Consider the following 25,403-nt stretch of genomic DNA (forward strand, 5'->3'; position numbering starts at 1 on the left):
AGCCTCCTCCTTTCAGGGGCTCAAAAGTAATTGGACTAATTACGGTAACTTTACCATAAATAAAATGTTCATATTTAATACTTTTTAAAGAATCCTTTGCAGACAATGACTGCCTTAAGTCTAGAAGCCATGGACGCCACCAAACGCTGGGTTTCCTCCTATGTGATGCTTTGCCGGCCTTTACTGCAGCTGACTTCAGTTGTCCCTTGTTTGTGGGTCTTTCTGTCTCACATTTTGTCTTAAGCGCATGAAATGCTGCTCGGTGTGGTTGAGATCTGGTGATTGACTAGGCCATTGCAGAATTTTCCACTTCTTTGAGTTAATAAGCTCCTGTGTTGCTTTCACAGTATGTTTTGGGTCACTGTCCATCTGTTCTGTGAAGCGCTGTCCAATCAACCTGACTACAGTTGGCTGAATCTGAGCAGAAAGTATCGCCCTGTACACTTCAGGTCTCGTCCGGCTGCTTCGGTCTTCAGTCACATCATCAATAAACACTAGTAACCCAGAGCCATTGGAAGCCATGCATGCCCATGCCATCACCCTGCCTTCACCATGTTTTACAAAGGATGTGGTGTGTTTTGGATCATGAGCCTTCTCGGCACTTTCTTCTTCCCATCATTTTGGTACAGATTGATCTTAGTTTCATCTGTCCAATGAATGCTTTTCCAAAACCGGGCTGGCTTCTTTAAATGTTTTTTGTTATCAAATTTTAATCTAGTCTTTCTATTTCTTTTGACTGATCAATGGTTTGCACCTTTGTGGTGAACCCTCTGTATTTGTTCTTATGAGTCATCTCTTTTTGGTAGACTTAGATACTGAAACACCAAATTCCTGGAGAGTGTTCTTCTCATGGGTGGATGTTATGAAGGGGTTTTTCTTCACCATTTAACTGATTCCGCTATCATCCACCACTGTTGTCTTCCATGGACATCAAAGTCTTTTTAAGTTCCCAAGCTCACCCTGCACTCTTTTTTTAGAGAATGCATCAAACTGTTGATTTGGCCACTCCTAACATTTATGACAATTCTCCGATGGATTTCTTATTTATTTTCAACTTAATAATGGTCTGTTTCTCTTCCATTGAGAGCTCCAGTTCACCGTATGTTGTGGGTTCACAGCAACAGCTTCGAAATGCAAATATCACACCTGGAATAATCTCCAGACCTTTTACCTGCTTAATTGATGATGGATTAAGGAGGGAATAGCCCATACACCCCATTAAAGAGCTTTTGAGATAATTGTCCAATTACTTTTGCACCCTTGAAGAAGAAGCAGCTACATATTAAAGAGCATTGATACCTAACCCCTTACTCCAATTAGGATGTGTATAGCCTAAAAAAATCCTTAATGCTCAAAGTCCGGACTTTAAGCCCATATTGATTATATAACTGTATCTTGAACAGTGGTGTCAAACTGCTTTCCTCAAGGGCTGCAAAAAGGTCATGTTTTCAGGATTTCCTTGTATTGCACAGGTGATCATTTAATCACCTGCACAGAATGATTCCAGCACCTTGTGCAATGAGAAGGAAATCTTGAAAACACGCATGGTTTGAGGCCCTCGAGGAATGCAGTTTGACACCCCTGATCTTGAATATGTTTTGGTAAACAACTAAAATGCCAAAACCTGTGTCCCTGTCCAAATATGTCAGGACGAACTTTATATATTAGTATCATTATTATTACTACACATGTATTATTGTACCTATATAGGAATTATTAGGTGGTATAGCAACATAGAGGTAAACACTTATTTAATTTAGATGAATCACTTTAGTAGGGCTATGTGCCTTAGCAAAAATCTGAGGCTGATTTGCAGTTTGCACTGCACCTGATGAGCACGTGGATTAGTGGTATTGTTATACACTCGGGCTAATCCTTGCCTTTCTCTGCAAAATTTGAAGGAAATTGGTACCAAGATATATTTCTTTCCTGTAGGAAATTAGTATCATGCTTCCTATTTCCAGCCTTTTATTCTCTGAAGTGGTACTAAAAATCCAAGATAAAAAGATGAAATGCATGTAATCAGAGGTGTAGAAATCTCATTGACACGAATAGGATATGGATTTGACATGGTTTCCCCCAACCAATTTTTGCTGTATTTTCTCATTACAGCGGAGATCCAATACAACGGGTGGAGTATCTGCCGGAGGAGATTGCAACCTGGTAAGCTGCAAATACATTTTTAAATAATAATAATCATTGCATTGGGATTACTAATTATTAATATTTTTTACTAATATTTTCAGGAAGCAGGTCTACTCTACTCTGAAGAGTCTGTACCCAACACATGCATGTAAGGAGCACTTAGAGGCTTTTCATCTGCTGGAGACCCATAGTGGATACAGTGAGGATAATATACCGCAGCTACAGGATGTGTCCTGCTTTCTAAAAGGTGATATACATGGGAAACATGACTAGCCATCCCTGCACAATTAAGAGTAAAACAGATAGCCAGATCTATTTGAGATAGATAGATAATATATAGATAGATGATAGATAGATAGATAGATAGATAGATAGATAGTAGATAGATATTAGATAGATAGATAGATAGATAGATAGATAGATAGATAGATAGATAGATAGATAGATAGATATTAGATACATGATAGATATTAGATATATGACATAGATAGATAATAGATAGATAGATAGATAGATAGATAGATAGATATTAGATAGATGATAGATAGATAGATAGATAGATAGATAGATAGATAGATAGATAGATAGATAGATAGATACAATTCACATACCATAGAAGAGAAGCAGGACAAAGGCACAGCTGTATGACCTCCGGTTGATGAAGCTGCACACACACCAGGGATTACGGGTGCCACTTCCAAAGAAAAAGAATCTGTATGTCCATAGAAAAGAAAGCGGATTGGCACATACCGTCCCGTGCAACAAAATCATTTATTGTGGCATCATCATACCAACAGCAGGCAGATAAAACAGTGGAGCAAATATAGGCGACGATCGTTTTACGCTTACATTGCGCTTCAACAGGTCATCAGGCCTGCTGTTGGTATGATGATGCCACAATAAAGGATTTTGTTGCACGGGACAGTATGTGCCAATCCGCTTTCTTTTCTAAGGACAGACAGACAGATAGATAGATAGATAGATAGATAGATAGATAGATGATAGATAGATATTAGATAGATAGATAGATAGATAGATAGATAGATAGATAGATAGATAGATAGATAGATAGATAGATATGGACAAAAATCAGGCAGCACTTCAGTTCAAGGAAAAATTGCTGGCTTTAATCCAGCACCAAGTGGTGCAACGTTTCGACCTCACGTCACGGTCTTTGTCAAGCTTGACAAAGACCGTGATGTGAGGTCGAAACGTTGTACCACTTGGTGCTGGATTAAAGCCCCCAATTTTTCCTTGAACTGGAGTGCTGCCTGATTTTTTTCCATTTATATTTTGCGTTGGACAACCTCATTATTCAGGAAATATTGCACCCAAAATCTGCTCAAGTTTGTGCTGTTATCTGTCTTTTCTATTTAGATAGATAGAGATATATGATAGCAGTGGCGTAACTAAAGTTCAATGAGCCCCGGTGCAAAATTTAGACCTGGGCTCCCACCACCATGTTGGTCAGATGTATGGGCCTTTGTAGGGTACTATAAAGATGTGCGTATTCACCCTCCATGTAATAATGTCCCCCATCCTGTCACATTCCTGTATTAATATCCCCATCCTTTCCCCTTTCAGTAATAATGTCCCCCGTTTTTTCCCTTTCTGTAATAATGTCCTTCATCCTGGGCCCCTTCTAGATATAATGTCCTCTGTCCTGTGTTTCTTCCAGTTGTAATGTTCTCTATCCTGTGCTTCTTCGAGTTTTAATGTCCCCCATCCTGGACACCTTCTTGGCATAATGTCCCCCATCCTGGCCCCTTTCTGTAACAATGTCCCCCTTCCTGGCCTATTGTCCCCCAGCCTGTGCCCATTCCTGTTCTAATGTCTAAATCTAAGGCTCCATACTGATATAAAACCCTCTCATCCTGGACTCTTTCCTTGTATAATGTCCCCCATCCTAGCCCCTTTCTGTAACAATGTCCCCCATGCTAATATAATGTCCCCCAGTATAATGTTGTAGTGTCCGCTTCTATTGCCTGAAGCTGACTTCGCTGTGCCAGCCGTGGGCAGCACATGTAGTCACTGCTATGCGCCACATGTGACGGACACACTGACGTCAGCTGCTGACCTCTGAATGGCCAGTGGCCTGTATTGCAGTGCAGGGAGCCGATGGGTCTCTGCACTGCAATACACTTTCGAGGATGCACAGTCTTTGAAAATCCCACGTCTAGGTTTGCTGCGCTACGGTATGTAACACATTAGGTGTAAGGATACAGTTTGCCACATCTGTAGATTAGAACTTTCTACCAGTACTTTTAGCAATATAAAGAAAGTGCACACCTATCTATGGACAAATTTTTTTTTCCCTCCCCTTCTTCCAAGAGCCATAACTTTTTTATTTTTCCATCAATATAGCCGTATGAGGGCTTGTTTTTTGCGTGACGAGTTGTACATTTGATTGACAACATTCATTTTACCATACAGTGTACTGGAAAACTGGAAAAAAAATACTTTTCATTTACCATGTTCACTATATGGTAAAACCGACCCGGCAATATGATTCTCCAGGTCTAGATATTTGTTTTTTTTTATATTGTTTTATTTTCAACTAGCTAAAGAGCCCGGCGTTGCCTGGGCATAGTAAATATCTGTGGTTAGTTATTGCACCTCACTTCTCTTATTTTCCCATCACGCCTCTTATTTTCCCCCTCACATCTCTCATTTTCTCCCTTATACCTCTCATTTTCCCCCTCACTCCTCTTATTTTCCCCCTCACTCCTCTCATTCCCCCCTAACACTTGTCAATTCGACCTCACATCTGTCATTTTCCGATCACTCCACTATTTTCCCTCACTCCTCTCATTTTGCACTCACACCTTTTCATTTTCACCTCACACCCCTCATTTTCACCTCACACCTCTCATTTACCCCTCAGTATATACATGTTTGTCATCTCCCTTATATATAGTATACACCGGTATGTCATCTCCTGTATATAGTATATACCTGTATGTCATCTCCCTTGTAAATAGTATATACCTCCTGTATGTCATCTCCTCCTGTATATTGTATATACCTATGTGTCATCTCCTCCTGTATATAGTATATACCTGTGTGTCATCTCCTCCTGTATATAGTATATATCTGTGTGTCATCTCCCCTGTATATAGTATGTACCTGTATGTCATCTCCTCCTGTATATAGTATGTACCTGTATGTCATCTCCTCCTGTATATAGTATATACCTGTGTGTCATCTCCTCCTGTATATAGTATATACCTGTGTGTCATCTCCCCTGTATATAGTATATATGTGTGTGTCATCTCCCCTGTATATAGTATATATCTGTGTGTCATCTCCTCCTGTATTAGACCTCATTCACATGTTATTTGCTCAGTATTTTTACCTCAGTATTTGTAAGCTAAATTGGCAGCCTGATAAATCCCCAGCCAATAGGAAGCCCTCCCCCCTGGCAGTATATATTAGCTCACACATACACATAATAGACAGGTCATGTGACTGACAGCTGCCATATTTCCTATATGGTACAGTTGTTGCTCTTGTAATTTGTCTGCTTATTAATCAGATTTTTATTTTTGAAGGATAATACCAGACTTGTGTGTGTTTTAGGGCGAGTTTCATGTGTCAAGTTGTGTGTGTTGAGTTGCGTGTGGCGACATGCATGTAGCGACTTTTGTGAGATGAGTTTTGTGTGGCAACATGCGTGTAGCAACTTTTTGTGTGTCGAGTTGCATGTGACAGGCTAGTGTAGCAAGTTGTGTGCAGCAAGTTTTGCGCATGGCGAGTTTTGCGCGTGGCGAGTTTTATGTGTGGTGCATTTTGAGTATGTGCAAGTTTTGTGTGAGGCAACCTCTGCATGTGTTGCAACTTTTGTGCATGTGGCAATTTTTCCATGTGTGCAAGTTTTGCATGTGGCAAGTTTTCCATGAGGTGAGTTTTGCACGTGTGGCGAGTTTTGCGTGAGCCTAGTTTTGCATGTGGCGAGTTTTGCGCGTGGTGAGTTTTGAGCGGCGACGTTTGTGTTTCAATTTTTATGTGGTGAGGTTGGTGTATGTGTGGTGAAATGTGTGCTGAGGGTGATATGTGTTCAAGCACGTGGTAGTGTGTGGCGCATTTTGTGTGTGTGTTCATATCCCCGTGTGTGGTGAGTATCCCATGTTGGGGCCCCACCTTAGCAACTGTACGGTATATACTCTTTGGCGCCATCGCTCTCACTCTTTAAGTCCTCCTTGTTCACATCTGGCAGCTGTTAATTTGCCACCAACACTTTTCCTTTCATTTTTTCCCCATTATGTAGATAGGGGCAAAATTGTTTGGTGAATTGGAACGCGCGGGGTTAAAATTTCACCTCACAACATAGCCTATGACGCTCTCAGGGTCCAGACGTGTGACTGTGCAAAATTTTGTGGCTGTAGCTGCGACGGTGCAGATGCCAATCCCGGACATACACACATACACACACACATTCAGCTTTATATATTAGATATACCTGTAAGTCGTCTCCCCTGTATATAGTATATACCTGCATGTCATCTCCTCCTGTATATAGTATATACGTGTATGTCATCTCCCCTGTATATAGTATATACCTGTATGTCATCTCCTCCTGTATATAATATATAGCTGTATATCATCTCTCCTGTATATAGTATACTAGCTATTGAACCCGTTCTACGCCCGGGTGGCGAGCATTTATATTGGTATATGGTCTCCATCCTGGTATGTGCTGCTCCCATCTTGCTCTCCCATCCTGTCATGTGCTGCTCCATCCTGCGCCCCCATCCTGTCATGTGCTGCTCCACCGTGTCATGTGCTGCTCCATCCTGCGCCCCATCCTGTCATGTGCTGCTCCACCGTGTCATGTGCTGCTCCATCCTGCATCCCCATCCTGTCATGTGCTCCCATCCTGCCCCCCATCCTATCACGTGCTGCTCCATCCTGCGCCCCCATCATTGCGGGCGGCTGAGCGGAGTGCGGGCGGCTGTACTGAGTGCGGGCGGCTGTGCGGAGTGCGGGCGGCTGTGCGGAGTGCGGGCGGCTGTGCGGAGTGCGGGCGGCTGTGCTGAGTGCGGGCGGCTGTGCTGAGTGCGGGCGGCTGTGCTGAGTGCGGGCGGCTGCGCTGAGTGCGGGCGGCTGTGCGTGGCGCTGCTGGGTGCGGGCGGCTGTGGGTGGCTGTGCTGGGTGCGGTGGCTGTGCTGGGTGCAGCGGCTGTGTGTGGCTGTGGGCGGCTGTGCTGGGTGCGGCGGCTGTGCGTAGCTGTGGGCGGCTGTGCGTGGCTGTGCTGGGTGCGGCGGCTGTGCTGGGTGCGGCGGCTGTGGGTGGCTGTGCTGGGTGCAGCGGCTGTGCGTGGCTCTAGGCGGCTGTGCGTGGCTGTGGGCGGCTGTGCGTGGCTGTGCTGGGTGCGGCGGCTGTGGACGGCTGTGCTGGGTGCGGCGGCTGTGCGTGGCTGTGCTGGGTGCAGCGGCTGTGCTGGGTGCGGCGGCTGTGCTGGGTGCGGCGGCTGTGCTGGGTGCGGCGGCTGTGCGTGGCTGTAGGTGGCTGTGCGTGGCTGTAGGCGGCTGTGCTGGGTGCGGCGGCTGTGCTGAGTGCGGGCGGCTGTATGTGGCGCGGCTGTGCGTGGCTGTGCTGGGTGCGGGCGGCTGTGGGTGGCTGTGCTGGGTGCGGCGGCTGTGGACGGCTGTGCTGGGTGCGGCGGCTGTGCTGGGTGCGGCGGCTGTGCTGGGTGCGGCGGCTATGCGTAGCTGTAGGCGGCTGTGTGTGGCTGTAGGCGGCTGTGTGTGGCTGTGCTGGGTGCGGCGGCTGTGGACGGCTGTGCTGGGTGCGGTGGCTGTGCTGGGTGCGGCGGCTGTGTGTGGCTGTGGGCGGCTGTGCGTAGCTGTGGGCGGCTGTGCGTGGCTGTGCTGGGTGCGGCGGCTGTGCTGAGTGCGGCGGCTGTGCTGAGTGTGGGCGGCTGTATGTGGCGCGGCTGTGCGTGGCTGTGCTGGGTGCAGGTGGCTGTGGGTGGCTGTGCTGGGTGCGGCAGCTGTGGACGGCTGTGCTGGGTGCGGCGGCTGTGCTGGGTGCGGCGGCTGTGCTGGGTGCGGCGGCTGTGCGTGGCTGTAGGCGGCTGTGTGTGGCTGTAGGCGGCTGTGCGTGGCTGTGCTGGGTGCGGCGGCTGTGGACGGCTGTGCTGGGTGCGGTGGCTGTGCTGGGTGCGGCGGCTGTGCGTGGCTGTGGGCGGCTGTGCGTGGCTGTGCTGGGTTCGGCGGCTGTGCTCGGTGCGGCGGCTGTGCTGGGTGCGGCGGCTGTGCGTGGCTGTGCTGGGTGCGGTGGCTGTGGTGGGTGCGGCGGCTGTGGGTGGCTGTGCTGGGTGCGGCGGCTGTACTGGGTGCAGCGGCTGTGGGCGGCTGTGTGTGGCTGTGGGCAGCTGTGCGTGGCTGTGCTGGGTGCGGCGGCTGTGGACGGCTGTGCTGAGTGCGGCAGCTGTGCTGGGTGCGGCGGCTGTGGGCGGCTGTGCGTGGCTGTGCTGGGTGCGACGGCTGTGCTGGGTGCGGCGGCTGTGCTGGGTGCGGCGGCTGTGCTGGGTGCGGCGGCTGTGGGCGGCTGTGCGTGGCTGTGGGCGGCTGTGCGTGGCTGTGGGCGGCTGTGCTGGGTGTGGCGGCTGTGCTGGGTGCGGCGGCTGTGCGTGGCTGTGCTGGGTGCGGCGGCTGTGCTGGGTGCGGTGGCTGTGCGTGGCTGTAGGCGCCTGTGCGTGGCTGTGGGCGGCTGTGCGTGGCTGTGCTGGGTGCAGCGGCTGTGCGTGGCTGTAGGCGGCTGTGCTGGGTGCGGCGGCTGTGCGTGGCTGTGCTGGGTGCGGCGGCTGTGCTGGGTGCGGTGGCTGTGCGTGGCTGTAGGCGCCTGTGCGTGGCTGTGGGCGGCTGTGCGTGGCTGTGCTGGGTGCAGCGGCTGTGCGTGGCTGTAGGCGGCTGTGCTGGGTGCGGCGGCTGTGCGTGGCTGTGCTGGGTGCGGTGGCTGTGGCGGCTGTGGGTGGCTGTGCGTGGCTGTGCTGGGTGCGGCGGCTGTACTGGGTGCGGTGGCTGTGTGTGGCTGTGGGCGGCTGTGCGTGGCTGTGGGCGGCTGTGCGTGGCTGTGCTGGGTGCGGCGGCTGTGCTGGGTGCGGCGGCTGTGCGTGGCTGTGGTGGGTGCGGTGGCTATGGACGTAAGTGGCGTAAGTAACAAATAGCTGTGGCATGAAGTGCCACAGCCTCATGGCACAGCAATTTGTTACTTGCGGAGGGTGAGTATACTTACCTGTCCCGTTCCACCGACGCCATTCTGGGCCATGAATATCCCCCTGCTCCCGGAATCGGCGCCTGCGCAGTCCGCGCTTTCCGGCGCCATTTTCTTGAAGACACATTGCAGTGTGTCTTCAAGAAAATGGCGCCGGAAAGCGCGGACTGCGCAGGCGCCGATTCCGGTAGCAGGGGGATATTCATGTCCCGGAATGGCGTCGGTGGAACGGGACAGGTAAGTATACTCACCCTCCGCCTCCTGGCTCGTCCCTGTTTCTCTGTTGGAGATCGCGGTGTGCGTTCAGCGCTTACGCATACCGCGATCTCCTGGGAGCGTCGCTCTGTGGGGTCCAGACTGCGCCGGCGCTTGCGCTTGCGCAGTCTATAAAGGCTTCGGACAGAGTGACGCTCCCAGCGTTATATTATAGATACCTGTATGCCATTTCCTCCTGGCTGTCAATTTGCCTCCAACACTTTTCCTTTCACTTTTTCCCCATTATGTAGATAGGGGCAAAATTGTTTGGTGAATTGGAACGCGCGGGGTTAAAATTTTGCCTCACAACATAGCCTTTGACGCTCTCGGGGTCCAGACGTGTGACTGTGCAAAATTTTGTGGCTGTAGCTGCAACGGTTCAGATGCCAATCCCGGACATACACACACACATACATACACACACACATTCAGCTTTATAGATGGTACAAAAGGGGGGTGATTTGAACTTTTGTATTTTTTTTTTTTTTACTTTTTTCATATTTTTAAAGACTTTATTTTTTTCACTATTTGTTGTCTTTGTTTGTCCCTTTAAGGGATTTGAAGCTGCCTGTTCCAAGCATGGCAGTGCTTCAGTGCGGCTGTTAAAGGCACTTGTTGGCTGATGAAATTAGCCGCCACGTGCAGGGAAAGATGCGGGCTCAGTGTGTTAACGGCAGGGATACGGCTTATGACGTAAATATACATCAAATGTCAGGAATAGGGTTAATGATGGACAAGCACTTTGACCTGTTCTTCGGCTTGTAACCTTTTTGATAACATAGAAAACTTATATTTTTAATGTGTTCCTTTATCCTGGGAAATGTCTTGTAAATCATTGGGTTCACCTAACCGTGTGTCGTTGTGGTTATTTTGATTTTTATTGAAATATAAGCTTTGCTCCAAGTTTTTCTTTATTTTTTTTTCTAATTTGCTATGTATGTGACGCACATTGTAATCATAGCTATTTGTTACATCTGTAGAGAGAGAGAGAGCTACAGATTGTAGTACGTTTTTATTTAGTGGCATGCTTTGTTTATGAACTGGAATATGTCTCCACCTGCTGGCAATTGTGTAAAATGCAGTTGTCAAAATCACAGTACTTGGGTCATCCATCTATAATAAAACAAAGGGCAGCAGATATTTTGTAGGAGGAACAGCACAGCATATATATCTGCAGAGGTTTTTCTATAGATTTAAGTATCACACAGTGACATGGAGAGATAAATTATTATTCATTATTTTGCAATATTTTACTTATTTTATAACAAATAAATTTACTTTGTATTATTTTGTTTCTTTGTGATGCCCATGTTTTATTGAAAATATTCCTTGATGTTATTTCTTTGCACATATTCCAAGAAAAATAGAGGTGTCAAGATCTAGAATGATTCCATCTTTAGGCTGCTTTCATGTATCCGTGTGACAAGTCCCAGTGCTGTCCGTTTTTTTGCAGACACTTTTGTACACTGATCCTTAGAGTTTTGATTGATCCATACCCACATCAGTTTTAAAAATGGATCTATGAGTTTGGATTCAAAGCCGCAGAGCAAGTCCTATTCTCATCTGTTTTGCAAATCAAACTCGGACTACAGGGTTTCATAGAAAACAGACTTCAGTTTTCCTTCTGAGTTTCATCTGTTTTTAAGAGTCAATGGATAAAAAAAAACTTCAGGCAGTCTACTTGCTTCAGGGAAAGAAAAAAAACGGATAAGAAAACAAATGAATGTAACTGGCAAGATAAAAAAATCGGTCCATTTCTTTTCGATGGTACATATGCAAATTGTTTCTTTAGAGAAGAAAAGCACTAGAACTCTAGCACCATCTGTTGAAAGTAGCAATCTAAAAACTCAATATCGACCATTTAATGAGCCTTGTCACATGACTTAGGTTAAAAGCCAAACCAGAATCTTAATATGCAGACACGTGTTTCCGGGCAGCGCCCCTCGTCAGTGCAAAGTGTGAGATCTGATTTGGCTAGGTGAGGGACCATTGACCAGGATCCAAAGGGTAACATTTCTCTTTGTAAAGAGTGACATGCAAAGCTTGGCATGTCAATGTGAGGAGGCTTTTAAGCCTTGCAATGCTCCTCTGGGAAATTAAATATGCAAATTGCCTCTTCAGAGAGGAAGAGGACTAGAACCAGCTATTGGAAGTAGCAATCCTAAAAGTCAATATTGACCCTTTAATGAGCCTTTCCATATGACTTAGGATAAAAGCCAAACCAGAATCTGGTGTTTCAGGGCAGCGCCCTTCATCAGTGCAGAGTGTGAGATCTGATTTGGCTAGGTGAGTGGCGTCTGCCCGGGATCCAAAAGGTAATGTTTCTCCTTGTGAAGAGTGACATGCAAAGCCTGGCATGCCAATGTGAGGAGGCTTTTAAGCCTTACAATGCTCCTCTGGGAAATAGAATATGCAAATTGCCTCTTCAGAGAGGAAGAGGACTAAAATCAACTATTTGAAGTAGCAATCCTGAAAAGTCAATATTGACCCTTTAATGAGCCTTGTCAAATGAATTAGGATGTGTGAATACAGCCTTAGGTGATGTCATTTTATTTGTGTTTTGCAAACAATTATAAATGAGCAGATTCAACCGGGATCAACCCTGATTTGTGGCTTTCTTGTCTTCTTATCACAGAAAGGACCGGGTTCCAGTTACGTCCGGTGGCCGGCCTTCTATCTGCTCGTGACTTCCTCTCTAGTTTGGCTTTTCGTGTTTTCCAGTGCACCCAGTATATTCGACACGCATCCTCTCCCATGCACTCGCCAGAGCCGTATGTACTAGATCATAGTTGTACCATAACTAACAATGATGATGGCAATACTATAAGTAATATTGGACCATTTTCCCCAAAGACTGTAATGAAAATCATTAGGAGTAGGAGTTTTGTGCAGCACCATCTTCATATCCCTAGTGGAGATGTGATTGTGTATATGTGAGGTTACTGACTATTAAGAGTCGATGTGTATTAAGGAAAAGGCCAATTATTTGGCTTTAAATGGCAGTTGTCAGCAGGATCTACCCTCCTAGGCCATCTATACGGGCAAGCAGGTCCCAGGAAGTTGAATAAAATGATATCTTTATGTCTGTGATCTGATGCATTATTTGCATTTTTCTTAATATATAAATAAACTATTAAGATCTATGGTTCGGACATAGATCTTCCTGAGAATCTGCCTCCAGAGCTTATTATAATTGAAAGGAGGCATCACCAGTGTGAGACATGTAGATCAGGACAGCAGACTGTCAGTCATTACATGTCTCACACTATTAACACCCGTTTCATCTAAAATAAGAAATGGATGGAGGCAGATTCTCAGGGAGATCTATGCCCGGCCCATAGATCTTAACAGCTCATTTACTTATTAAAGAAAATATGGATTTCTCTGGAATAAGACATCGGATCACTGTTATCAAAGTATCATTTTATTCAGCTTCATGTAAGGCCTCTTTCAGATGTCAGTGTCTCCGGTATGTGTATTGACAGTTTTCTCACGTACCGGAGACACTGACACACGTAGACGCATTAGAATCTATGTGTTTCTGCACATGTGCGTGTTTTCACACGGACCTTGTGTCCGTGTGGAAAACACGTCGACATGTCCGTTTTTTACCGGCAGCACGGACCACAATACGGACAGCACACATGCACACGGAGAACAGTGTGCACTCTCCTCCGTGTGCACGTACCGCCCACAGGAGAGACAGCGCTACAGTAAGCGCTGTCCCCCCTGTGTGGTGCTGAAGGCGGAATTCATCTCTTCTACCCCGCAGGAGAGAAGAGATGAAAGTTCAAGTATTTGTTTTTTTTTGTGAAAAATAAAGTGAGCATGTGCCCCCCGCCTCCCCCCCCAGTGCGCCGCCTGGCCCCTTGCAGAAGAAATACTCACCTATCTCCCACGATGTCTCCTCTCTCCTCTCAGCGCTGGCAGCTTCTCCTGTGTGAGCGGTCACGTGGTACCGCTCATTACAGTCAGGGAATGTTCACTGACTGTAATGAGCAGTACCACGTGACCGCTCACGCAGGAGAAGCTGCCAGTGCTGAGAGGAGAGAGGAGACATCGCGGGAGCTAGGTGAGTATTTCTCTGCATCTGCAAGGGGCCGGGCGGCGCACTGGGGATGGGAGGACACCAGCAAAGTTTTTTTTTAACAAAAAAGAAGAAAAAAATGATCTTTCATCTCTTCTCTCCAGCGAACGCTGGGGGAGAAAAGATGAATGCCGCCTTCAGCACCACACAGGAGGGACAGCACTTAGTGTAGCGCTGTCTCTCCTGCACGGTCTGTGTGGTCCTCAGGCGGCACACGGGCGGCACACGGATGCCGCACGTGTGCCACACTGATGTGCCACTTGAGCACACGGACACACGGACACGGATAACTCCGGTACCGATTTCTCCGGTACCGGAATTATCTGGACGTGTGAAAGAGGCCTAACCTACATGCCCATATAAATGACTTAGGAGAGTTGAACCTACTGACAGATTCTCTTCAATGTATTTCTTCACTACATTTAAAAATGTATTCCATATCTAAAATCCACTTTACATGGAATATTAGTGCAGCTCGGATCTAATGGTCATTTCCATCAGTATGATCCCTGCTGCTAGACAGGAGCATCATTGTAGGCATTTACATTACATTAATGACTGTATTTATGGCGGTACAATCAATGAAGATCTAATTTTTGGCAGTTTTAATTAGATTAAGTCTATCATGAATGTAAAAGGTTTCATCAATTCAGTTTCTGGATAAAGAGGAGCTCAATAGTCATTGGATAACAGGGTGACGCTATTTCTAGAAATATAACCAGAACATGATATCCATAATCATTTCTCGTCCTGCTCCACAGGGACTGTTGTCATGAGCTGCTTGGACACGTTCCTATGTTGGCTGATAAAACATTTGCTCAGTTTTCACAGGTAAGTTTCGAGAGTTTTTTTAAAAATTGTCACCTACATCGATCCGAATGGTCGAGATAAAGAGGGAAATCATAAAATGATTGTTTGATATGTTGTACAAACGAGGAAGTACACACCAAAAAATAGATTTACTTTTTTTTTCTATTCAAGGTAACATCTTGAAAACATCAATCCCCTATAAAATCCCGTCCATTAGATGTTATGCACTTGTCCCAACGGTTTTTCCACTGTTCGGAACATTTATGCTATTCTGATCTAACGCTGTTAAGTGCCTCCAGCGATTTTTTTTCTTAACCTCCTCTACGTCCTAAAAACTCTTTCCCTTTAGGTTTTTCTTAATTCTTGGGAATAATTAGCAATCAACGAGGGATTGATCAGGCTGGTAATGGGGGTGATAAACCATTGTCATGACGTTTTTCACCCAAAACTGGTTCATTTTCAACGGTGTGGAAAGGCGCATTGTCACGGTGGAGTGGCCGGTTCCCCGATTGACACAATTCAGATATTTTTTTCTCACTGCCTCACGCAATCGCTTCAGCACTCTCAGATAGTAATGTTGGTTCACTATGGTGCCACGAGGAACAAATTCAACATGAATGACTCCTTGGATTGTCGAAAGAACAAACCATCATGGACTTCAAATTTGACTTCATTTGGCATGCTTTTTTGGTCTGGGCGATGAAGCCCCCTTCCAATGGCTGGACTGCAGTTTTTTTGTTTCAGGATCATGGGTGTAACACCAAGATCCATCCCGTGTAATGACTTTTGACAAAAAAATCAGGGTCACCCCCCCCCCTTACTCATCCGACCTAGCTCCCTGCAACTTCTTCTGATCCTCGAGTATGAAGAAAAACCTAGGGAAAGCATGGAAAAACCGTTGAGACAAGTTCATACCATTTAATGGACAGGACTTTGAAGGAGATTAATGTTTTCAAGATGTTATCGTGAATAAAAATAAATAAATAAGTAATTCTTCTTTTTTTGGGGGGTACCCTCTCGTATATGTGAAAACTTCAAGATCATAAAGGTGGCGTTGCACTGCCAACTTCCTTAAAGGGAACATGTCACACCAGGTTTCCTTTATATAACCGTCAGGTGCTAGACTCATGGGTGTCACTGGTCTGTTCTCTATCACCTCAATCAATCTCCTGTCTTAACTGACATGACTGATGTCTCAGACATCATCCATGGTTTGTTGAGCTCTCATGCCTGCACAGTAGGGATCAAGATCTGCACAGGTGCAACAGAATCTGTGGATGATGTAGGAGAGGTCAGCCACGTCAATGGAGGCATGAGGGCCGGGGATTGAGGTGGCACCGAACACAGTCCAGAAACACCCATGGACCAGACTGCTGACGATGCTGCTTATTCTATTTATTGGTGGCATGATGGGGCTGAAAATGACAACGATACATCACCCTATGGGAATCTTGAGTGGACAATTGAAATGTGTGTTTTTATGTTTTTTTTGTAAGGTTTTAATACCCCACAGTTGGCCAGACAATATGTAACAACAGTAAGGCAATAATATGGAATATTGCCTTCTCCTCTAATTAAAGGGAATCTGCCACTAGGTTTTTGCCACCTAAACTGGAAGCTGCATAATGTAGAGATAGAAACCATAATTTTAGTGATGTGTCATTTATCGGGCTTCTAGCTATAGTTTTGATGAAATCACTCTCTTATCAGCAGGGGATTATCATTAGAGAACTAGTAAACCTGCTGCCATGTAGTTCTCCATTTTTCTGAGTGGCATATAACCACGCCCCATTACTGGTTAGCAGCTTTCTGGCTATACACAGTGTACACAGAAAGCTGCCAATCAGTGGTGTGGGCCGGGTTATACAGAGCTCAGCATTCAGAGAACTGCTAAATCTGCAGCAGATAAAACAGAGATTTTATCAAAAGTGCAGCAAGTATCTTAGTATGCAATACATCACTGGAACCAGGATCTCTGCTCCTACATCATGATGCTCTCAGTTCTGATAGTAAATACCTGGTGACAGATTCCCTTTAAAGCACTGGAAGTGCTTTATGTGACACTATTAAAATAAATATAGCATTATGCTGCAAAGGTTTTCAATTTTAACATGATCTAAAGCATATAAATATTTTTCACTTTTTTTATTTTTAAAATGCACATGTGAACAGATCCTAAGATGCATCATATGGTAGAGACAATTGAAGTTAGTGCCAAAAGAAGTCATTGCAAGAGATATATACTGTATGCATGTCCCCATCAAGATATATATATATAATAGAGGTATAGGCAATCCACATTTTATGCACCTCTGGAGTCTTTCCATACTGATGCACATGTATGTTGGCACCATATACAGGGGGTGAAATTAGTATTGAACACATCAACAATTTTTAAAGTAAATATACTTCTAAAGCTGCATTGGACATGAAATTCTCACTAGATCTCAGTAACAACTCATCCAATCCACACAGACAAAGAAATCAAACCATAGATGTCCATAAATTAAGTTGTGTGTAATAATGAGAAATGATACAGGGAAATAATATTGAACACTGTTACTGAAATTTATTTAATACTTGGTACCAAAGCTTTTGTTGGTGATGATAACTTCAAGACGCCTCCTGTATGGAGAAACTAGTCACAGACATTGCTCGGGTGTGATTTTGGCTCATTTTTCCACATAAACACTCTTCAAATCCTGAAGGTTCCATGGGCTCCTTCTATGGACTCTGAACTTTAGTTCCTTACATGCATTTTCTATTGGATTCAAGTCAGGTGATTGGCATGGCCACTCTAGCAGATTTTTTTTCTTTCTTTGAAATCAATTGAGACTTTGGCTGTGTGTTCGAGATCATTGTCTTGCTAACTTGTCCATCCGCGTTTCATCTTCATCATTCTGGTAGATGACAGCAGATTTTTATCAAGAATGTCTCTGTACATTTGCCATTCATCCTTCCTTCAATCATATGAAGTTTGTCAGTGACGTATGCTGAAAAACCGCCTCACACCATGATGTTCCCACTTATAAATGTTACTGTTGGTATGGTGTTTTTGGGGTGATATGCAGTGCTTTTCTGCCCACAAGCATGGAGTATATTATAGCATCTAAAGAGTTCAATTTTGGTCTTGTCTGTCCAGACTGTATTCTCCCAGTATGTGACAGGCTTGTCTAAATGTTGAGCAAATCTAAAACACGCTTAAACATGCTTTTTGTGCAGCAGTAGTCTTGCATGGTGAGCGTATACACAGACCATTTAGGCTGAGTGCATTACTTATAGTTTTCTTTGAAACAATTGTACCTGATGATTCCAGGTCTTTCTTTAGCTCTCTACAGGTGGTCCTTGGCTCTTTGAGCAACTCTTCTGATCATTCTTTTCAATTCTCTGTCTGAAATCTAGACCACCTTGGTCTATGGTGAAATGATGTTCCTTCTACTTCTGCATTATGGCCCCAACAGTGCTCACTGAAAGCTTCAGTAGTTTAGAAATTCTTTTGTAACTAATGCCATCAGTATAGTTTGCAACAATAAGGCTGAGAAGGTCTTGAGACAGCTCACTGGTTTTACGCATCATGAGATGTTTCTTATGTGGCACCTTGGTAATGATTTTGAGACACCATTTTATAGACCATCAGTTGAACCAGCAAATATTATTTTTCACTAAGTGGCAGGACTACTTTCTAATTACTGATAGATTTCAGCGGGTGTCATGATTTTCTTTGGCTTTTTGTACCTCTCTTTCTTCACGTATTCAATACTGTTTCCATTTGTCATTTTTCATTATTACACATAACTTAATTTATGGACAACTATGGTTTGATTTCTTTGCCTGTGTGGATTGGATGGGTTGTTACCGACATCGAATTTCATGTCAATATCAACTTTAGAGACATATTTCCTTAGAAAATTGGTGACATGTTAAATACTTATTTCATCATAAGTATAAAATATAAGCATAAAATATAAAAAAAACAGATAAATAAGCATTTCTATTGCTGAGTCTATATGTTTTATGAAGGACATTGGCTTGGCATCGCTTGGAGCAACAGATGAAGAAATAGAGAAACTGGCCACGGTAAGAACCATTAAAGAATGGATGTGATCCATAATACAGGTATAATTATTGGCATGTAATTAATCTCCTGCTATACTGTCCGATACATTGTACCCATTGATTCAGCCACCAGGTATATCTGTGAGCATGAAGTCCCTGCATTAATAGTTATTGATATTTCATATTGATATTTCATAACATTTGATTGCACAAGATCCGGCAGACATTTAATCTTGGATCAGCGCACATACTCCACTGCCACTCCATTCAGTGTGGGGGGAGTTAGTTGGGCACCTCCGTTCTTGTGGTCAATAGGATTCCCAGGGGATGGGACCTTCTGCAGTCAGACCAATCACCAATGACACAATTCTGGCTTAGAGTCACTGCTAGAGGCACTGTGCACATATTGCTGTATCAATGATTCGTAACAGGCCAGACCGCATATCAAATATAAGGGTTGGGGGTCACTTGGGGAATAGTGATCACAAAATAATAAGTTTTCATGTATCCTTTAATAAGATGTGTAGTAGGGGGGTTACAAGGACACTAAACTTCAGGAGGGCAAATTTCCAACGGATGAGAGAGGATCTTGGTGCAATTAACTGGGACGATATCCTGAGACATAAAAATACACAAAGAAAATGGGAGACGTTTATTAGCATCCTGGATAGGACCTGTGCACAGTATATACCGTATGGGAATAAACATACTAGAATGTTATGGTTCTCAATGGCAAGAGAACATAGCCCAGCATACATAGGAACTAGCTCTTGGAAGGATGGAAACTTAAACTGACCATGAACTAAACCTGCCGCACAACTAACAGTAGCCGGGTAGCGTAGCCTGCGTTTTATCCCTAGACGCCCAGCGCCGGCCGGAGGACTAACTAATCCTGGCAGAGGAAAATATAGTCCTGGCTCACCTCTAGAGAAATTTCCCCGAAAGGCAGACAGAGGCCCCCACATATATTGGCGGTGATTTAAGATGAAAATGACAAACGTAGTATGAAAATAGGTTTAGCAAAATCGAGGTCCGCTTACTAGATAGCCGGAAGACAGAAAGGGTACTTTCATGGTCAGCTGAAAACCCTATCAATACACCATCCTGAAATTACTTTAAGACTCTAGTATTAACTCATAACATCAGAGTGGCAATTTCAGATCACAAGAGCTTTCCAGACACAGAAACGAAACTGCAGCTGTGAACTGGAACAAAATGCAAAAAACAAACAAGGACAAAAGTCCGACTTAGCTGGAAGTAGTCTGGTAGCAGGAACATGCACAGAAAGGCTTCTGATTACAATGTTGACCGGCATGGAAGTGACAGAGGAGCAAGGTTAAATAGCGACTCCCACATCCTGATGGGAACAGGTGAACAGAGAGGATGATGCACACAAGTTCAATTCCACCAGTGGCCACCGGGGGAGCCCAAAATCCAATTTCACAACAGTACCCCCCCCTCAAGGAGGGGGCACCGAACCCTCACCAGAACCACCAGGGCGATCAGGATGAGCCCTATGAAAGGCACGGACCAGATCGGAGGCATGAACATCAGAGGCAGTCACCCAAGAATTATCCTCCTGACCGTATCCCTTCCATTTGACCAGATACTGGAGTTTCCGTCTGGAAACACGGGAGTCCAAGATTTTTTCCACAACGTACTCCAACTCGCCCTCAACCAACACCGGAGCAGGAGGCTCAACGGAAGGCACAACCGGTACCTCATACCTGCGCAACAATGACCGATGAAAAACATTATGAATAGAAAAAGATGCAGGGAGGTCCAAACGGAAGGACACAGGGTTAAGAATCTCCAATATCTTGTACGGGCCGATGAACCGAGGCTTAAACTTAGGAGAAGAAACCCTCATAGGGACAAAACGAGAAGACAACCAAACCAAGTCCCCGACACAAAGCCGAGGACCAACCCGACGCCGGCGGTTGGCAAAAAGCTGAGTCTTCTCCTGGGACAACTTCAAATTGTCCACCACCTGCCCCCAAATCTGATGCAACCTCTCCACCACAGCATCCACTCCAGGACAATCCGAAGATTCCACCTGACCGGAGGAAAATCGAGGATGAAACCCGGAATTACAGAAAAAAGGAGACACCAAGGTGGCAGAGCTGGCCCGATTATTGAGGGCAAACTCCGCTAAAGGCAAAAAAGCAACCCAATCATCCTGATCTGCAGACACAAAACACCTCAAATATGTCTCCAAAGTCTGATTCGTCCGCTCGGTCTGGCCATTAGTCTGAGGATGGAAAGCAGACGAGAAAGACAAATCTATGCCCATCCTAGCACAGAATGCCCGCCAAAATCTAGACACGAATTGGGTTCCTCTGTCAGAAACGATATTCTCCGGAATACCATGCAAACGAACCACATTTTGAAAAAACAGAGGAACCAACTCGGAAGAAGAAGGCAACTTAGGCAGGGGAACCAAATGGACCATCTTAGAGAAACGGTCACACACCACCCAGATGACAGACATCTTCTGAGAAACAGGAAGATCCGAAATAAAATCCATCGAGATGTGCGTCCAAGGCCTCTTCGGGATAGGCAAGGGCAACAACAATCCACTAGCCCGAGAACAACAAGGCTTGGCCCGAGCACAAACGTCACAAGACTGCACAAAGCCTCGTACATCTCGTGACAGGGAAGGCCACCAGAAGGACCTTGCCACCAAATCCCTGGTACCAAAGATTCCAGGATGACCTGCCAATGCAGAAGAATGAACCTCAGAAATGACTTTACTGGTCCAATCATCAGGAACAAACAGTCTACCAGGTGGGCAACGATCAGGTCTATCCGCCTGAAAATCCTGCAAGGCCCGCCGCAGGTCTGGAGAAACGGCAGACAATATCACTCCACCCTTAAGGATACCTGTAGGTTCAGAATTACCAGGGGAGTCAGGCTCAAAACTCCTAGAAAGGGCATCCGCCTTAACATTCTTAGAACCCGGTAGGTATGACACCACAAAATTAAACCGAGAGAAAAACAACGACCAGCGCGCCTGTCTAGGATTCAGGCGTCTGGCGGACTCAAGATAAATAAAATTTTTGTGGTCGGTCAATACCACCACCTGATGTCTAGCCCCCTCAAGCCAATGACGCCACTCCTCAAAAGCCCACTTCATGGCCAAAAGCTCCCGATTCCCAATATCATAATTCCGCTCGGCGGGCGAAAATTTACGAGAAAAAAAAGCACAAGGTTTCATCACGGAGCAGTCGGAACTTCTTTGCGACAAAACCGCCCCAGCTCCGATTTCAGAAGCGTCGACCTCAACCTGAAAAGGAAGAGCAACATCAGGCTGACGCAACACAGGGGCGGAAGAAAAGCGGCGCTTAAGCTCCCGAAAGGCCTCCACAGCAGCAGGGGACCAATCAGCAACATCAGCACCCTTCTTAGTCAAATCAGTCAATGGTTTAACAACATCAGAAAAACCAGCAATAAATCGACGATAAAAGTTAGCAAAGCCCAAAAATTTCTGAAGACTCTTAAGAGAAGAGGGTTGCGTCCAATCACAAATAGCCCGAACCTTGACAGGATCCATCTCGATGGAAGAGGGGGAAAAAATGTATCCCAAGAAGGAAATCTTTTGAACCCCAAAAACGCACTTAGAACCCTTCACACACAAGGAATTAGACCGCAAAACCTGAAAAACCCTCCTGACCTGCTGGACATGAGAGTCCCAGTCATCCGAAAAAATCAGAATATCATCCAGATACACGATCATAAATTTATCCAAATAATCACGGAAAATGTCATGCATAAAGGACTGAAAGACTGAAGGGGCATTTGAAAGGCCAAAAGGCATCACCAAATACTCAAAGTGGCCCTCGGGCGTATTAAATGCGGTTTTCCACTCATCCCCCTGCTTAATTCGCACCAAATTATACGCCCCACGGAGATCTATCTTAGAGAACCACTTGGCCCCCTTTATGCGAGCAAACAAATCAGTCAGCAGTGGCAACGGATATTGATATTTAACCGTGATTTTATTCAAAAGCCGATAATCAATACACGGCCTCAAAGAGCCATCTTTCTTAGACACAAAGAAAAAACCGGCTCCTAAGGGAGATGACGAAGGACGAATATGTCCCTTTTCCAAGGACTCCTTTATATATTCTCGCATAGCAGCATGTTCAGGCACAGACAGATTAAATAAACGACCCTTAGGGTATTTACTACCCGGAATCAAATCTATGGCACAATCGCACTCCCGGTGCGGAGGTAATGAACCAAGCTTAGGTTCTTCAAAAACGTCACGATAGTCAGACAAGAATTCAGGAATCTCAGAGGGAATAGATGACGAAATGGAAACCAAAGGTACGTCCCCATGCATCCCCTTACATCCCCAGCTTAACACAGACATAGCGTTCCAGTCGAGGACTGGGTTATGAGATTGCAGCCATGGCAATCCAAGCACCAACACATCATGTAGATTATACAGCACAAGAAAGCGAATAATCTCCTGATGATCCGGATTAATTCGCATAGTTACTTGTGTCCAGTATTGTGGTTTATTACTAGCCAATGGGGTGGAGTCAATCCCCTTCAGAGGTATAGGAGTTTCAAGAGGCTCTAAATCATACCCACAGCGTTTGGCAAAGGACCAATCCATAAGACTCAAAGCGGCGCCAGAGTCGACATAGGCATCCGCGGTAATAGATGATAAAGAACAAATCACGGGAGTCCAAGATTTTTTCCACAACGTACTCCAACTCGCCCTCAACCAACACCGGAGCAGGAGGCTCAACGGAAGGCACAACCGGTACCTCATACCTGCGCAACAATGACCGATGAAAAACATTATGAATAGAAAAAGATGCAGGGAGGTCCAAACGGAAGGACACAGGGTTAAGAATCTCCAATATCTTGTACGGGCCGATGAACCGAGGCTTAAACTTAGGAGAAGAAACCCTCATAGGGACAAAACGAGAAGACAACCAAACCAAGTCCCCGACACAAAGCCGAGGACCAACCCGACGCCGGCGGTTGGCAAAAAGCTGAGTCTTCTCCTGGGACAACTTCAAATTGTCCACCACCTGCCCCCAAATCTGATGCAACCTCTCCACCACAGCATCCACTCCAGGACAATCCGAAGATTCCACCTGACCGGAGGAAAATCGAGGATGAAACCCCGAATTACAGAAAAAAGGAGACACCAAGGTGGCAGAGCTGGCCCGATTATTGAGGGCAAACTCCGCTAAAGGCAAAAAAGCAACCCAATCATCCTGATCTGCAGACACAAAACACCTCAAATATGTCTCCAAAGTCTGATTCGTCCGCTCGGTCTGGCCATTAGTCTGAGGATGGAAAGCAGACGAGAAAGACAAATCTATGCCCATCCTAGCACAGAATGCCCGCCAAAATCTAGACACGAATTGGGTTCCTCTGTCAGAAACGATATTCTCCGGAATACCATGCAAACGAACCACATTTTGAAAAAACAGAGGAACCAACTCGGAAGAAGAAGGCAACTTAGGCAGGGGAACCAAATGGACCATCTTAGAGAAACGGTCACACACCACCCAGATGACAGACATCTTCTGAGAAACAGGAAGATCCGAAATAAAATCCATCGAGATGTGCGTCCAAGGCCTCTTCGGGATAGGCAAGGGCAACAACAATCCACTAGCCCGAGAACAACAAGGCTTGGCCCGAGCACAAACGTCACAAGACTGCACAAAGCCTCGTACATCTCGTGACAGGGAAGGCCACCAGAAGGACCTTGCCACCAAATCCCTGGTACCAAAGATTCCAGGATGACCTGCCAATGCAGAAGAATGAACCTCAGAAATGACTTTACTGGTCCAATCATCAGGAACAAACAGTCTACCAGGTGGGCAACGATCAGGTCTATCCGCCTGAAAATCCTGCAAGGCCCGCCGCAGGTCTGGAGAAACGGCAGACAATATCACTCCACCCTTAAGGATACCTGTAGGTTCAGAATTACCAGGGGAGTCAGGCTCAAAACTCCTAGAAAGGGCATCCGCCTTAACATTCTTAGAACCCGGTAGGTATGACACCACAAAATTAAACCGAGAGAAAAACAACGACCAGCGCGCCTGTCTAGGATTCAGGCGTCTGGCGGACTCAAGATAAATTAAATTTTTGTGGTCGGTCAATACCACCACCTGATGTCTAGCCCCCTCAAGCCAATGACGCCACTCCTCAAAAGCCCACTTCATGGCCAAAAGCTCCCGATTCCCAATATCATAATTCCGCTCGGCGGGCGAAAATTTACGAGAAAAAAAAGCACAAGGTTTCATCACGGAGCAGTCGGAACTTCTTTGCGACAAAACCGCCCCAGCTCCGATTTCAGAAGCGTCGACCTCAACCTGAAAAGGAAGAGCAACATCAGGCTGACGCAACACAGGGGCGGAAGAAAAGCGGCGCTTAAGCTCCCGAAAGGCCTCCACAGCAGCAGGGGACCAATCAGCAACATCAGCACCCTTCTTAGTCAAATCAGTCAATGGTTTAACAACATCAGAAAAACCAGCAATAAATCGACGATAAAAGTTAGCAAAGCCCAAAAATTTCTGAAGACTCTTAAGAGAAGAGGGTTGCGTCCAATCACAAATAGCCCGAACCTTGACAGGATCCATCTCGATGGAAGAGGGGGAAAAAATGTATCCCAAGAAGGAAATCTTTTGAACCCCAAAAACGCACTTAGAACCCTTCACACACAAGGAATTAGACCGCAAAACCTGAAAAACCCTCCTGACCTGCTGGACATGAGAGTCCCAGTCATCCGAAAAAATCAGAATATCATCCAGATACACGATCATAAATTTATCCAAATAATCACGGAAAATGTCATGCATAA

The 25,403-nt window shown here is 45.6% G+C and overlaps 1 protein-coding gene across 1 annotated transcript in view; it reads left to right on the plus strand.

Moving 5' to 3' along the window:
- The window catches only part of TH (tyrosine hydroxylase), a 79,569-nt gene that overhangs the window by 34,198 nt on the left and 19,968 nt on the right, over positions 1-25,403 (plus strand). The window contains exons 6-10 of the mRNA XM_077292688.1: positions 2,113-2,163; positions 2,247-2,392; positions 12,254-12,389; positions 14,467-14,536; positions 18,536-18,592. Coding sequence (XP_077148803.1) covers positions 2,113-2,163; positions 2,247-2,392; positions 12,254-12,389; positions 14,467-14,536; positions 18,536-18,592 — 460 coding nt within the window. The remainder of the gene's footprint in view (positions 1-2,112; positions 2,164-2,246; positions 2,393-12,253; positions 12,390-14,466; positions 14,537-18,535; positions 18,593-25,403) is intronic.

Source organism: Ranitomeya variabilis, chromosome 2 (assembly GCF_051348905.1).
Source record: "Ranitomeya variabilis isolate aRanVar5 chromosome 2, aRanVar5.hap1, whole genome shotgun sequence".
NCBI classification, from domain to species: domain Eukaryota; kingdom Metazoa; phylum Chordata; class Amphibia; order Anura; family Dendrobatidae; genus Ranitomeya; species Ranitomeya variabilis.